This window comes from Rhinolophus hipposideros (genome assembly GCF_964194185.1).
Source record: "Rhinolophus hipposideros genome assembly, chromosome: 23".
In the NCBI taxonomy this organism is placed as follows: domain Eukaryota; kingdom Metazoa; phylum Chordata; class Mammalia; order Chiroptera; family Rhinolophidae; genus Rhinolophus; species Rhinolophus hipposideros.
The window spans coordinates 18,143,063-18,157,476 of record NC_138069.1 but is presented as its reverse complement, the minus strand read 5'-3'; the positions used below and the strand labels follow the sequence as shown (position 1 = coordinate 18,157,476).

The window sequence follows — 14,414 nt, the reverse complement described above, 5'->3', positions numbered from 1 at the left end:
AATACGAGCAATTTCTTTGCTGATCAGGTAATAGTTTTCAAGTATGGGAAAATATTCCCTCAATATTTTGTGTTATTTGTAAACTAATATACTTTTAAGTTTAATCTCTATAAATAAAATCTCTTCCGTCACTAAGTTTGGACAACCAAAATAAATCAAGCCTGATTTGTAGTGTAATTTCTATAGTGTAAATACTCCACCATGGTTGATTTCAAATTACAAAAATAACATTTCTAAATACAGAGTTAGAAAGAGATATGCTTTATCACACCATTCATAGTATGTCCAATATACAGAACAGAAGTAAATAATTTTATAAAGCATAGATATTAGTAAAGTAGTAAAAAAATAGTAAAATAATTAAGTGAAATTTTGAGCATTTATTATATTAAAAAATATTTAAGTTTGTAAATAATTTAGTGTTTAATATTGGCCATAATTAACAACTGACTTTTTAAAAATCCTGAAAAATGTAATAATCAGCTCCTGAAAGCTGGTACAGCTGGCTCCAGCACACCACTCAATGTCACTTCTCTGCTTAAACTTCTGGCTACCCATTACATTGATTATCTGGGGAATTACTGAAGAGAGGCAATGATGATTTCCAATAAAATCAGTAATCACTGTTGCTGTGGTGAATTGATGATACAAAAATTCTTCAATTCCCTCCCTGTTTTCCCAACCAAGCTTAGTGTTTGAAAACTTTTGTGTGTACCACCTCATTTGAGGTTTACAGATTTCCTGTGAGATAGGTGGGGTAGTTATCATTACCCTTCCTGTACAAATGGGACGAACAACAAGTCTGGGAAGAAGCAAATGACTGGCCTCAGCTCATTCAGTTAAGTCAATAGCAGAATAGGATTTCAAACCCAGGTCTTATATTGAAAATTAAACAAGAGGCTAGAGAAAATTTAGTCGACTAATACTGACATCAAATTTTAAAAATTGTGAAAAATGCCCTTTGTAACTCTTTAGAATTTGATATAAAGTACATTCAAATGTTGTTCAGGGATCCTTATACCAAGGATGTTTTGACGTTTTAAACTCCAGTATTTCTAACTTAGCTTTAAAACAAAATAAAACCTAGTTTGAGCTAATAAGTAAATAGGATGTAAGCACAAAAATGAAAATGTATATTCTTAAAAATAAGTGTTTCCCCCTAGAAATTGAGCAAATTGAAACAATCTCTACCAAAGAACATAGGACAGAAAAGGAGATTAAATCAGAAGAGGAAGAAAGCTAATGACATAATGGACAGCCACAAATGCCACAAATGAAAAACAAAGTACGTAATACTAGTGACAATTATTCAGTGTGCTTGCTCTAATGTCTCAAAACACTAAAAACATTAGTTCCTGCTTATCACAAAATTTATCTCTTTTATCTGCTGATACTTACCTCATCCTTGAATAAAGTGTTGCTTAAATTAAAATCTGCCAGCATAAATAATATAGACTTCACAAGATATAGAGCATTTCATGCATGTGAGCAAAAGTTGTGATATTGTAGGTTGTTATGATGAAATCATTGAGAGTATCATGAGAAACAGCAAGACACCAGGGATGTGGGTAACAATTTAGCATTTCCCAGTTCATGTGGGAATATTAATTCCAATTACAAAGAGAAGTACCAAAGTGGAATTCACTATGATTAAGAACATGTGAAATGTTTGTAACAGGCATGTCTGGTCCAAAATACAGATACTGAGGCAGAGAGACCAGGCATTGAAAACTCAGCTGGGTTCCCTTGAACCCTTATTCTACAAAGTTAAACAAGAATAGAAGTGTTTCCTAAAGTCAAGGTATTATTTTCAAAAAGGCATCTAATAGCTATGATAGGTGCAGGAATAACTTTTTAAAGTAAGTTCTGACAACCCACAAAAGCTGCTTGTGTTGGTTTAATATAAAATTAACATATCCAGTGAACTATCCTTTCAAAATTATTAATACATACAAACATGATAAATATTTGATTCCAATTTACTTGCAACATGATATATTTAAAATGTGTGGGGGGGAGAGAGATAGGATAACTGAAACTGGGAATATGAGAAGAAATTATGGACTTTAGGAAAATAAATCACAAGAAGGTATCCTTATGTAAAAGGAAATATATGTGATAAATAGTAGAGGTGGGAATGACTGTGTGACTTTTCTTCCACAGGATCTCTCTTCACCGACAGTACTCAATGCATTCATCTCAACTAATCCAAGTTCCCTATTCTCCCTGGAAAACATACCAATTGATGCCCAGGGCATTCTGAACACTGGAGCCAAGGTTAATTCTTGTACTTCACACATTTTTTCTCCCACCTATAAAGCTGTATGCTAATAGTTTCTTATGGTCCCCCCCAAAAAAAATGTTTATTCCATTTGTGCTTGTTATTATAATTACTTAAATATTAAGTAAAAGAATGAGATATCAGTAAAAAAATAGTTGTTCTATAAAATCTAAATGGAAAGTTGCCATATAAATAATTGCTGTCAAATTAGGTGGATGTAAGACAACTTTAAAAGATTGGGGTGAGGGCAGGGGGCACGAATCATAAAAATCTAGAAATCTACACTCATATTATTTTGTTAAGTACTTTTAATTTCTTGCTCTACTTTTAAAAATGGGGAAAATAGTAATACTAAATATTAATAATTGTTAATGATGATTAAACACATACTGTGTCCCAGGAATTGGTCTAAGCACTTCACATATATCGAAGTTGTTTAATCTTTATTACTTGAGTTAGTACTGTTATCACCCCCATTTTACAGATGATAGAAACTGAGGCACAGGTGGTTAGGGTTCCCAATGTTACATTCTTCATGGCAGTGGAGGGGACCCAGCCAGTGTACTGATGCAATGTGAGTGTAGTTTATACATGAACAAAGACATGAAACTCCAGACAATGGTCTGACATAAAAGCATTAGAGCTTCATCAAAAGATTAGGAAACAAATGTTCTATTCTAGATTTTATGTTTTAAAGCTTAAACTTTGCAAGCATCATTTTTTTGTGATTCCCTTGTTTTAACTGACTTTAAATGAAATACCAGTCCAATCACATCAGCTAGAAGGCTTTGCCTGCCCTAGAAAGGGGCAGATAAAAGACGATGGTCTTAAAAACCAGAATGGGAGTTGGGATCCGTACACACTGGAATAGGAGTTATTGTAGATGCTTGAGCAGGAGCATGGCATGATTTCACTGATGTGTACGAGGAGTGATCTGGCAGTGAGGCTTGAATTATTTTAATGAAAATGGGTATAATAAAGCAGATGAACAGAGTGGGAGAACTCACTTGGGGGGAAATAATGTATCAATTGCTATATAAATGTAAAAGGTGGTTTGGTTAATATTTAAGGTTTTATTGGCCTATTAGGATATAGTCTCAGACCCTTTCTATTCATTCATTCATTCATTCAACGAATATCCACTGAGTACCTACTATGCACTAGTGATAGTGGTGAGAAAGAAACACAGGCCCTGCCTTCACTTCACAGAGCTAACGTTCTAGTGGGGGGGGACAGAAATTTAATGAATGAGTACACAAATAACGAACTATCATTATAATGTACTATCAAAGTACAGGACACTATGAGAACACATAATAATGGGTCTTAGTGGTTTTTGTTTTGTAGAAGGGGAGCACTCAAGTGTTTAAACACAAGACAATAAAAATGAGGATCTTCACTAAATCTTGTACACTCTTCATTGACTCATTTGGCCTCCACAACAACCCAGTAAAAGTGATATTATGCCTCGTTGACTCAATGTCTTATTACAACTCTGAAATATTTGCTGAGTGCCCACTATGCACGTGGCTCTGTTCTAGGAGTGGGACATACAGCAATGAATGAGACAGACCAGGAGTTCGGATGTATCACCTTCATTCCCACCTCTACTTCTGAGACAATCAATTATATCCTCCCTCAGATGAGGATTCATCCTATTTCTTCTTTTGTAGCAATTATAACTTCCCAGGTTACAGATAATTGTCATAGCTAAAGACTTAAAGATAGCGTATATCAAACACTTTCAATAGTACCCTGCAGACAGAAGCTCAGTAGATTTTAACTACTAAAATTGCTATTATTATAATGTTTAATCTCATGTCCTTTCTGTTATACTGGATTTCATTTCTTGAACTACATTCCACACACACTTATTGCAAGCCTATCATAGGGATTTACATACTCTTTTGTGGGAATTATGAGATCAGTAAAGAAAAACCTCTTTCATGTTGTCTAATTCTATCCTCCACACTTAGGAGCAGTGGAGGAGTGGTGATCTGGGATTAAGCATCCATCTCTGTAAGCTTCAGTTTCCTTATGTTGAAAAATTAGAATAATACCCAGGTATTCAGCTATTGTCAGCAAAAGTGGGTAGCAGAGTTGGGGGGAATGGGGAGTCAATCAATGTTATCCATAAAGCATAACAATTTAACTCTGAAAAATGAAGTTAATAATCTACAGTCTATGCATGTATTTAAATGAAAGACTGAAGAATTTTTTTCCCCTAAACAATTCAAAATTAACAGACATATTTAGACCACTGAAGAGAAAAATTAGGAAAAGGTCACACTTTTGCTCAACGGAAAGTGTTTTCAACAGCAAGTTTTAATTAAAATGATGTGAACTTTCTTTATTTTAAAGATGGTCTGCTGGAAAATACAAAATGAGTGGAGAAAAAGTTAATTAGGAACTCTTGTAAAATTGGGTATGACTTAAATGCCGAGTACCCACCACCTGGAATTTGAACAGGTAAACAGAGACGAGGCATCGTCTCTTCTTAGAGCAGAGATTCAATTATAAAGTAGGTTTACGGTGTGGGGAGTATTCTATTGGGTAACTTACGATCGTATGTGTATACAAATTACTATATACACTATACATTTACATGTGAAGTATTTCTATATAAAGAATCCCTAGTACAACTTTTCAGCAGCTTGACAAGGATAATCATGTTAGCACGAGTGACTTCACTCACTTTTAAACCACGCATAACGTTATTGTAAGTTTGGGTCTTGATTCCCCCCCCCCCCATAATGTTGCGGTGGCTTGGGGACCCAATCCACAGAAGACATCTGATTCTAGTACTTGAGACTCGGAAGGTGGCAAAACTGGCAAATAGGCAAGTAGCGTTCTCCGAGTAAATTCTCATTTGTTTTTTTAATCCTCCATGAGCACCCAAGGCAAAGGCGGAGCTATAGCTAGCTCGCACCAAGTGAAAGGAAAAGAGGAGCCATCTCTTCTGGATTCAGAAGAGGGTTTTGTTAATAACTGGGATGCTGGGCGCCCTGCACGAACATTCTCCTTGCAGAGGGTTCTCCGTGGGCAAAGGTTTTGGTTCCCTTTTCTGGGGGCTTCGGGCAGCGGGCTTCTCTTCCTTTGCCAATATGGCGGCTCGAAAGTCGTCTGGAGGCGGCCCGTGTAGATCGTCTCCGGACAGGGAGCTGAAAGCCTAGTTCTCTCCTTTCGTGTTGGACAATACACAGGGCAGCAACTACCCTCAGAACCGAGGAAAGGCGATTTCGGTTGCCACGAGGGAGAATCTTTGCCAAGATGGTGGCCGCGCAGCCGGGCCGGCGTCAGCCTCCTTTACCAAGATGGCGGCGGGCGGCTTCCGGCACGCGCTCCCCCAATCCTGTGCGAGATGTCAGAGCAGAGGCGGCCGCCGCGGGAGTCTGAGCGCGGCCCGAGGGAGCGTGGCTGGAGCCGAGCGCCCCAGCAGGGACTAGGTGGAGCTGCGGCAGCCTCCGCCCCTGTCAGGAGCTGGCAAACGCTGTCACCTGTGGGGGCGCAAAAGTTACCTCCCGAAACCCTAAAGCAACACAGCACCACCTTTCCCCGAGTCACAAAAATCATGTGTGCCGCACAAGGTAGGAGGCTCGGTCCTGGCGTCGCCCAAGCTTTCCCGAGGCGACGAGGTGGGGCAGGGGGCTGGTCGGGGGCCTCCCGCGCGGACACCCCTCTCCCCACGCCCCTGTCTTTGGGGATTGGCCACGTGATTCCCCCGGACTGAGGGGGAGGCGCGTAACGGGAACAGCTGGAGGGAGTTTAATGCTGACATCTTGAGGCTGCGTGTGTTTTGTTTTATTTGGAGGGGTTGGGGTCCGGTGAATAAGAAAGGGTGGGCGACGCGTGGAGTTGAGCGCAGCAAGTCAAGACTCGGGGAGGGGCCTCCACGGGACACTTGGACGCGGGCCCTGGAGGGGGTGTCCGGAGAGGTCAAGAGTCTTTGCGGGCGGGGGAGGGGGGCGTACTTTGCAAGCAACTTCTGCCATTTCGCCTGCAACTTGCTTTTAAGCCTGCCACCCCCTGCTTTCCTTAAAAATAATGATTAAAAAGTGCAAAGAAATGTAGCTCGCCGGAGGATTTGCATTTGGCGTGCAACTTCCTTCAAGTGTGAGCGCGCTGGGAGGGAGGGAGGGGTGGAGGTTGAACTTGGCAGGCGGCGCCTCCTTCTGCCGCCGCCGCCGCCTCGCAGACTCGGGGAAGAGGGTGGGGGACCGCTGGGGCGCGGGGGAGGGTGGGTTCTGCTGTGCAACTTCTCTCCGGGTGCGAGCGCGGCGGCGGCGGCTGCAGACGGGGCCGCAGACGATGCGGGGGTGGGGGACCCGCCGGCACGCGACTGCCCCCCGGCCCAGAGTACGTATGCGCCGACCCCTCCTGCTGTCCCTGAAGCGTCCCCAGAGGGCGTGTCTGGCCGGCCAGCCCCGAGCGCGGCCGCCGCGCTGCTGCACTGTTTCCGTGCCACCCCGTAGCCCCTCACGAAGTGACACACTTTGCGCAACTCGGCCCGGGGGCGGCGGCGCGGACGGTGCCCGCGGCTGTGCTGCGGGCCGCGCCCCGGCTCCCCGAGGCAGCCCTATGTCACCCGCTGGAGCGCTGGCGGGGCTTGCCGCCGAGGGACAGGGCGAGCGCGCCCGAGTGGGTCGGGAGTTGCGGAGCAGGGCGGGGGCGGGAAGGAGGCAGCAGAAGAGAAACTAGAGAAACTCAGCTTCCCTCCTCATCTGCCCCGGTGGAGACCAGGTTGGCGCCCGCCGCCTCCTCTCCTTTCTCCTGGGGGTGGGATGGGCGGCGAGGAGAAGCCCCGTGCGCCCGGGGAGCGGCGGCGGGCTGCTCGGCCGTGCCCCGGCCGCGGGCGTGCAGGCGCCGTCGGGGCCGGGGTGGCGGGGCCCGCGCGGAGGGCGTGGGGGCAGGGGCTGCGGCCTCCCGTGCAGTTGCCGAGCGTCGCCAACAGGTTGCACCGTTCCCTGCCGCCGCCGCACGGCCCCTCGGGCGGGGAGCGGACGGGGGTGGAGTGGGAGCGCGTGTGTGCGAGAGTGTGCGCGCCGTGGCGCCGCCTCCGCGCGCCCCGCCCCCCCGCCCCCCCCGCTCAGTCCCGCTCGCTCGCCGCGGCCGGGCGGCCCTTTCGCGTGTCCGCGCTCCCTCCCCTCCTCCTCCTCTTCCTCCTCCATTTTGCGAGCTCGAGTCTGTGACGGGAGTCCCAGTCGCCGCCCGTCCGTCGGGGACGGGTTCTAGTGGGTGGAAGGACACGCAGCCGCTGGGGCGGCCGAAGCGGCGCAGCGCCCGGACGGAGGACGCGCGCCCGGAGCCCGGCCGGCAGAGGGGGCGCGGGGCGGGGGTCTGGCTTGTCAGCCGGGAGATGGGAGACTTTCTTAAATAGGGGCTCTCCCTTCCCCCCGTGGAGAAAAGGGCGGCTGTTGACTTCCTTTTTTTAGAAAAAAAAAATATCTCCTGCCGCTCCTGCTTTCACATGCTAAGTTGTTTATGTCGGCGGCGGTGGGCGCTGCGGACGGTCGCGGGTGAGCGGCACCTCCACCAGAGGTAAGAGGCGGGGGGCCGGGACCCGCGCGGCCGCGGGGCCCCCCGGGGTGCGCTTCGGGAGCCGCCGCGGGAGTCTGCAAACTTTTATTAGCCTCCGGGAACGGGGGTGGGGGCTGGCGAGGGCCGGGTGACGGTGACGAAAGGGCACTGCGCGGGTGACAGCGCTGGCCTCTTCCTCTCCGTCGGCCTCCTTCCCCCTGCCAGGCCGAGGGGGAGGAACCTAGGCTGTGACTCTGCGAGTGGAGCCTCGTCGCGCTGCCCCGGGTCTCCAGCCTCTCGTTCCCGGGCGCGGAATCCTGGCCCTTTTTTTTTTTTTTTTTTTTTGCTGTTCTTTCAAGTTCCCTTCGTTTTCCCTCCCCGGGGGCCGCCCAGACACCCATTTTAATGGTGAACGTTGAGCCGCTTCCGAATTCTACTCGCCCGAATATTTCCACTCCGCCCCGGTGCGCCCGAGCGCGGTCGGGGTTTCTGTCGAGGCTCCAGCTCGTCTTCGTTCTGGCGGGCGCGCAGGGGTGAGTGTGCGCGCGTGTGCGTGTGTGTGTGTGTGCGTGTGTGTGTGTGTGTGTGTGTGAGCGCACACTCGGGGGGCCGACAGCCTGCGACTTGGAGACTTGGGTCCGGGCTGGCGTTGTCGGGTAGGAGTGGGCGTGTCGGAGGGAGCACTCAACAGGTCTGTGCACATTTCTCTTTTAACCTCGCACTTCACCCCCCCCCGCCCCCGCCCCCACAGAGGGTTTGTTCTTGGGCGCTTGGCAGCGTTTCGAGTCTGACGTTTATAAGTGGCCCGTTTTGGAAAAAGACCCTCCCTCACCGTAATAATCGTTTTCTGGTGCGATTTTTGACGAGCGCGAGGTTGACGTTTGGGGTTGTAGACCTGATAATGGCAGCCTTGCAGTGCCACTGAAGACCCCTGGGCGTGGTTCGTGGAGGCCCATTAATGTGCCAGGGTGCTTGGCAATCTAGACGGGGGGGATAAAGTCGTCGGAGGGATCGTGTCGTTTTATGAGCTATTGTTTTGGTTTCGAGTGTGAAGGCAGCTGTCAAAGCGGCGTGGAAATTCATGAGGTTCCATTGGATACCTGGTGTTTAGAGACCGAGATCGTTATCAGATAAACGGGGCGGCGGCGTGGGGGATATAAGCAGTTTGCCCTTAAGGTTTGTGTGGCAGATTCCCCCCCTTCTCTCCACCTTCATCACTCTTCATTCTCAGTAAGGGCCAGTGAAGTTTGTTTCTTCAAGTCTCCGTCCAGGAAAAGTTTCTTTTCATTGGATGGGATTTGACTATAATGTCGCAAATGTGTATATCCCGGCTCATAAAACATTCTGATTATTAATATACGAGCAACCTAGTCCTCTTGAGAATAGGCTCAGAATTGGGATAGGTGAAGGTTTAGAATGCAGAGAAAATTATTCTGAGCATTTTATTGGATTTTTTAAAACGTGGATGGATACGAATGTGGTTTTTCCAGTTCTGGGTTTTTGTGTTTTTTAGCACTTAGATGTTCCGAAGAGAAAAATCATAATTTAAAGAATAATAGTATTTCATACTGAGGGTCTTAAGCAGTTTTAAAAATAAACGTATCTTCTATATGTTGTGTTGTAAGGGTTGAGAGGAACTGCATTTGTTATATTTAAACAAGCAAAAATTGTAATGAAAAGCTACTATATATTCTCTTCTTTCTAAAATCTAAATTTTAGTTGGGCTACATACAATGTATTTTCTTTTGTATGTCCAAAATTTGAAGGCAGGCACTATTCAACAGGTACATTCAATAAGAAATGCTGGTTAAAAATAAGAGCGTTTTTCTAGCATATTGGGAGATGAGCAAATCATCATTATTTATTTTTCAAATATGTCCACGGTTCACCAGCAGGTTGTACTAAAAGGTTTGAATGTGTGACTAGCTGGTAGGAGGGGAATTTGAGAATAATTAGAGAATTCTAGCATATTATTTGTCAAATTTTATGTGTATTCTCAGAAAAGCAAACAGCCTTGATTGAAAAGAGGTAGGAATTTTAATGACCATACTTTTAAAAATTAAATACTTTGACATCAACTTGAACCTTTAGAATAATCAGATGTGATGAATTATAACGTCTGTGATTAACAAAGTTATCGTTCTGTGACTGGCAGGATGAATAGCCTAGCTTAGTTTGATGCAATTTTGTCCTGAGCAGTGCAAATGGACTGCATTGTAGTTTTAAATGTGGCACACTGAATGGAAGCGGGAGACACGGCTTTTTTTTTATTCTGGAAGACAGAAACTACTCTTCTGATAACAAGGAATTAGAATCGGAGTTAACTAAAAGGTTCATTTAACAGGCTCTTGCTTACTAATCGGATCACAGAGATAATGTGACTTTATAGCTTATTGTGTTTTCCTTCTCTCTCTCTCTCTTTTTTTTTTTTTCTTTTTTGTAGCTGATATTCACTGATGGACTCTCAGGAATCACTAAGCCCCCCAAGTAGAGAAGAAATCCCCAGCAGTGTGCTTGGTCCGGAAAGGAGAAATGTGATGGACTTCTGTAAAACCCTAAGGGGAGGAGCTACTGTGAAGGTTTCTGCTTCTTCATCCTCACTGGCTGCTGCTCAGTCAGACTCCAAGCAGCAACGACTTTTGGTTGATTTTCCTAAAGGCTCAGGAAGCAATGCGCAGCAGCCAGATTTGTCCAAGGCAGTTTCACTCTCAATGGGACTGTATATGGGAGAGACAGAAACAAAAGTGATGGGAAATGAACTGGGATACCCACCGCAGGGCCAAATCAGCCTTTCCTCTGGAGAAACAGACTTTCAGCTTCTGGAAGAAAGCATCGCAAACCTCAATAAGTCGACCAGTGTTCCAGAGAACCCCAAGAGTTCAGCATCCGCTGCTGTTTCTGCTGCCCCCACAGAGAAGGAGTTTCCAAAAACACATTCTGATGTGTCTTCAGAACAGCAGAATTCGAAGAGCCATACTGGCACCAACGGGGGCAGTGTGAAGTTGTATACCACAGACCAAAGAACCTTTGACATTTTGCAGGATTTGGAGTTTTCTTCTGGGTCCCCAGGTAAAGAGAGTCCTTGGAGATCAGACCTCTTGATGGATGAAAACTGTTTGCTTTCTCCTTTGGCAGGAGAGGATGATCCATTCCTTTTGGAAGGAAACTCAAATGAGGACTGTAAGCCTCTTCTTTTACCGGACACTAAACCTAAAATTAAGGATAATGGAGACCTGATCTTATCAAGCCCCAGCAGTGTGACGCTGCCCCAAGTGAAAACAGAGAAAGAGGATTTCATTGAACTCTGCACCCCTGGAGTAATTAAGCAGGAGAAACTGGGCCCAGTTTACTGTCAGGCAAGCTTTTCTGGGGCAAATATAATTGGTAATAAAATATCTGCCATTTCTGTTCACGGCGTGAGTACCTCTGGGGGACAGATGTACCACTATGACATGAATACAGCATCGCTTTCTCAACAGCAGGATCAGAAGCCTGTTTTTAATGTCATTCCACCAATCCCTGTGGGTTCAGAAAATTGGAATAGGTGCCAAGGATCTGGAGATGACAACTTGGCTTCCTTGGGGACTTTGAACTTCCCTGGTCGATCGGTTTTTTCTAATGGCTATTCAAGGTAAGATGAATGTTTTCATATTATTTACGTTTTAAGACAGATGGATAGATTTAAATATTCACTTATGTGTATGTGTTCTCCAGCGAGTCATGGACGTCTTTATGTGAAGAAGTTGAAGTGGTCTTTAGAAAGCAGGCATGGTAGACAACCTAAGTGAATTATATGTACATAACCGTTTCAAGTTTCTTTATGAAATAATGGTATTCAGTATCCCATTGGCCAGTGGTTGAAAATTTTATTAAAACATGTAAAACCCTATTGCACATCACTGGTATTTTAAGTAAAATATGTTTAAGTTCAAGGGGGTATAACGTCTGATAATACGTTTATTGTACATGTTCATTTAAGCTATTTTAGAATATGCTCTTGTATTATAAATATAAGTACCCTTCGTGCTTTACATAGTCCGAAGTTGTGCGTCTGTATTTGTACATTTGTGAAGTGTTAGACTGAGGAGATTAAAGGGTTAAAAACTAGAAGTACTGACAATAAGCTAAAGCGATGCAGTGAACAGTGTACTCACCACAGTATTAGACCTGGCACTTGCCCACAGGGTTCCTGATCTAAAGTTGTCATGTCGTGTCTGCTGATCAATCGCTTTAAGAAAGAATTGGGGGAAATATGGTGCAAAACAAAATTTTACTTTCAAATGTTCCCACAAGTTCTCAAATAGATAACTGATGGCCGACATTGTGAAACTTCAGTTCTTGGCTATGGTTTGATGTGTTTGTCCGGGTTCTTTTTTCTCAGTTATTTTTAATTACACTGACATTACTCTTTGACCCCAACTAGGTCTGTGAAAATGGAATTACCAGAAAAAAGTTTTGTATTTTGATGTATCTGTTGGTAGGGGTTAAGGTATCTTCCTTTACCCTCACCCCCAATTGAGATATGTACTGGGTTGTATATCACATTTTAGGTGTGAAGGAAAATATAAAAGTGTGATTGTAGAGACAAAAAATTGACTAATCAGTGGATATTTTTTGAAAAGCATGGTGAACACTGATTTATTTGTACATAGCATTTCAAGTTTTTTCTTAAATGTTAGGGATAGTCATTGTTACCATTAACTAGTCATTGAAGGTTTTTATTTAAAACACTCTTTAAGATACTTTTTTCTGTTAAAGAGATATCTTAACACTGAGGTGTTTCTTTCCTCTTTAAATAGGAAGCTTTTTGGGGGGAAAATTTTAGACTTAGATTTAGGCTATGTTCTATTCCTTTAAAAAAAAGAAGAAAAAAAACACTTTAGTTCTTGTGTGTCTTAATGTAAAAGACCTAATCTATTATTTAAATAATATCTTTATTTAGAAGGACACTACTTCAGTTTTTTTATTGCTTTCATTCTGATCCGAAGGTTTAAAATGTTTTCAGTAAGAAGATTTGAGATGTTTCTTGTTGCATAAACTGTTGTGTTTAAATGTCAGAAGTCATGCTGTGTTTTAAATTTTTCAATCTCAAGTTTTTGTCAGTGGAATTCATGATTGAACATGCTTGGTTGATTTGGCTAAGACATCTTGTAGGAAATTATTACATTGGTTTATATAAAACTTGTAATTGTACAAAGAAAAGTAGCGTATTTTAGGAAACTCTGGGGGATTATTAATGCAGTTTGTTCTGATAATCACCATGGTATTGTTTTCATTTTCCTTACTATAAAAAGTCATGGAACAAGACTTTCTATTTACTTTTCTATTTACAATGAACTTGCATTAAGCCCCATGATATCTGGAATCTGGAGCCTAAGTCTTAGGTGAACATTGTTGCCCATAGATCATTAAAGGTAATTTCAATACCTTTTGTTGTAATTTATGACATATAAAGTGTCTTCACATATTTTTAATTTGAGCCTCAGAACAACCTTGTGACAGTTGGCAAAGCAATGATGATGTGGCTCTTTCAAGATTGTTTAATATCCAACAAAATAATTATTTCTATGCCGATGTGTGACTTGGAGTTCTAATGAAAAGGTGTGATATGTAGGATCGTTTGGTAATGTTTGAAAATTTTATACCTTTTGTCATTAACTTGATATTGGGAACTATGATTACCCAGAACAAAGCCTCTTCCAAATAAATTGAAACAATGCTTCTTTTCTAGCCACCACTGAATTAGTCTATTGTTTCCAAACAATAGCCCTGATATAACTAAAATTGGTGGCTTTCTTTTCTCTATATGTTACTGTGGTTCTAGCCAAACATTAGCTGTGACCAGTGGCCCTCAGTGGTTAGCAGATCAGTCATCACGTTGAGAACACAGCTGTATTGAATACTGACTTTCTGAATTCTGATATAAAAATATTAAATGCCACTAATAATTTCACTTGCATTCCTTTTAAATTAAAAAAAAAGCGTAAATCATGATTTGACTTTTTAAGATGACACCTAAATTGCTTTTTCTCAGAATGCTTAAAAAAATTTACACTCTGTTTTGAAGGGGAAAGTAGTTCTTTCTGCTGTGTCAACATAGCACAACGTGCAGTTATCAGATTAAATTGTAAAATTAGGTATGTCATGATTGAGCAAAGTATTTTCTTTTTAAGGTTTAAGTTCATTGATAGTAAAACAAGAGAAACTTTATTTGATGCTCAATACAGTCTTTAAGTAAAACAAACTATCCATCCTAACTTAATATACTTTTTAAATATTGAAATTCACTAAATTTAGCATAAACTTATAATGCTGATGAAGGCACTTTTCTGCATAATTTGATTTTCAACATTGTTTCCCTTCAGCATTAATGGCTGAAACTGCTAATAAAAGGCAGAGAAGTAAATAGTTTCAGGTGGAATTAGAGCCGTTCTTGGGATTATATTGAAACTTTACTGTTAAAAAGTTGACTCTTTTCTAAAGGGTAAGATTATTGGAGAGAATGAATGATGCAAGATGAATGTGGAAACTCAGTTTTAGGTGGAGTTTAGGGCTCTGATGATTGGCGCCTAATGAAGCTACAAAAATTTATATAGGTTTTAACTTCTCTTTAATT

At 43.1% G+C, this 14,414-nt stretch overlaps 1 protein-coding gene across 12 annotated transcripts in view; it reads left to right on the top strand.

Annotated features, from left to right (window-relative positions):
• Positions 1-5,639: 5,639 nt before the first annotated feature.
• The window catches only part of NR3C1 (nuclear receptor subfamily 3 group C member 1), a 98,468-nt gene continuing 89,693 nt past the window's right edge, over positions 5,640-14,414 (top strand). For 2 of the 12 annotated variants that reach the window (XM_081035361.1, XM_081035355.1), the window contains exons 1-2: positions 5,640-5,868; positions 10,242-11,429. In XM_081035361.1, coding sequence (XP_080891487.1) covers positions 10,255-11,429 — 1,175 coding nt within the window. In that variant the 5' untranslated portion in view covers positions 5,640-5,868; positions 10,242-10,254. Of the gene's footprint in view, positions 5,917-6,480; positions 6,638-6,697; positions 7,022-7,363; positions 7,820-8,021; positions 8,490-9,811; positions 9,827-10,241; positions 11,430-14,414 lie in introns of those variants that run through there. The other 10 variants (XM_081035353.1, XM_081035362.1, XM_081035356.1 and 7 more) reach the window with 10 other exon arrangements.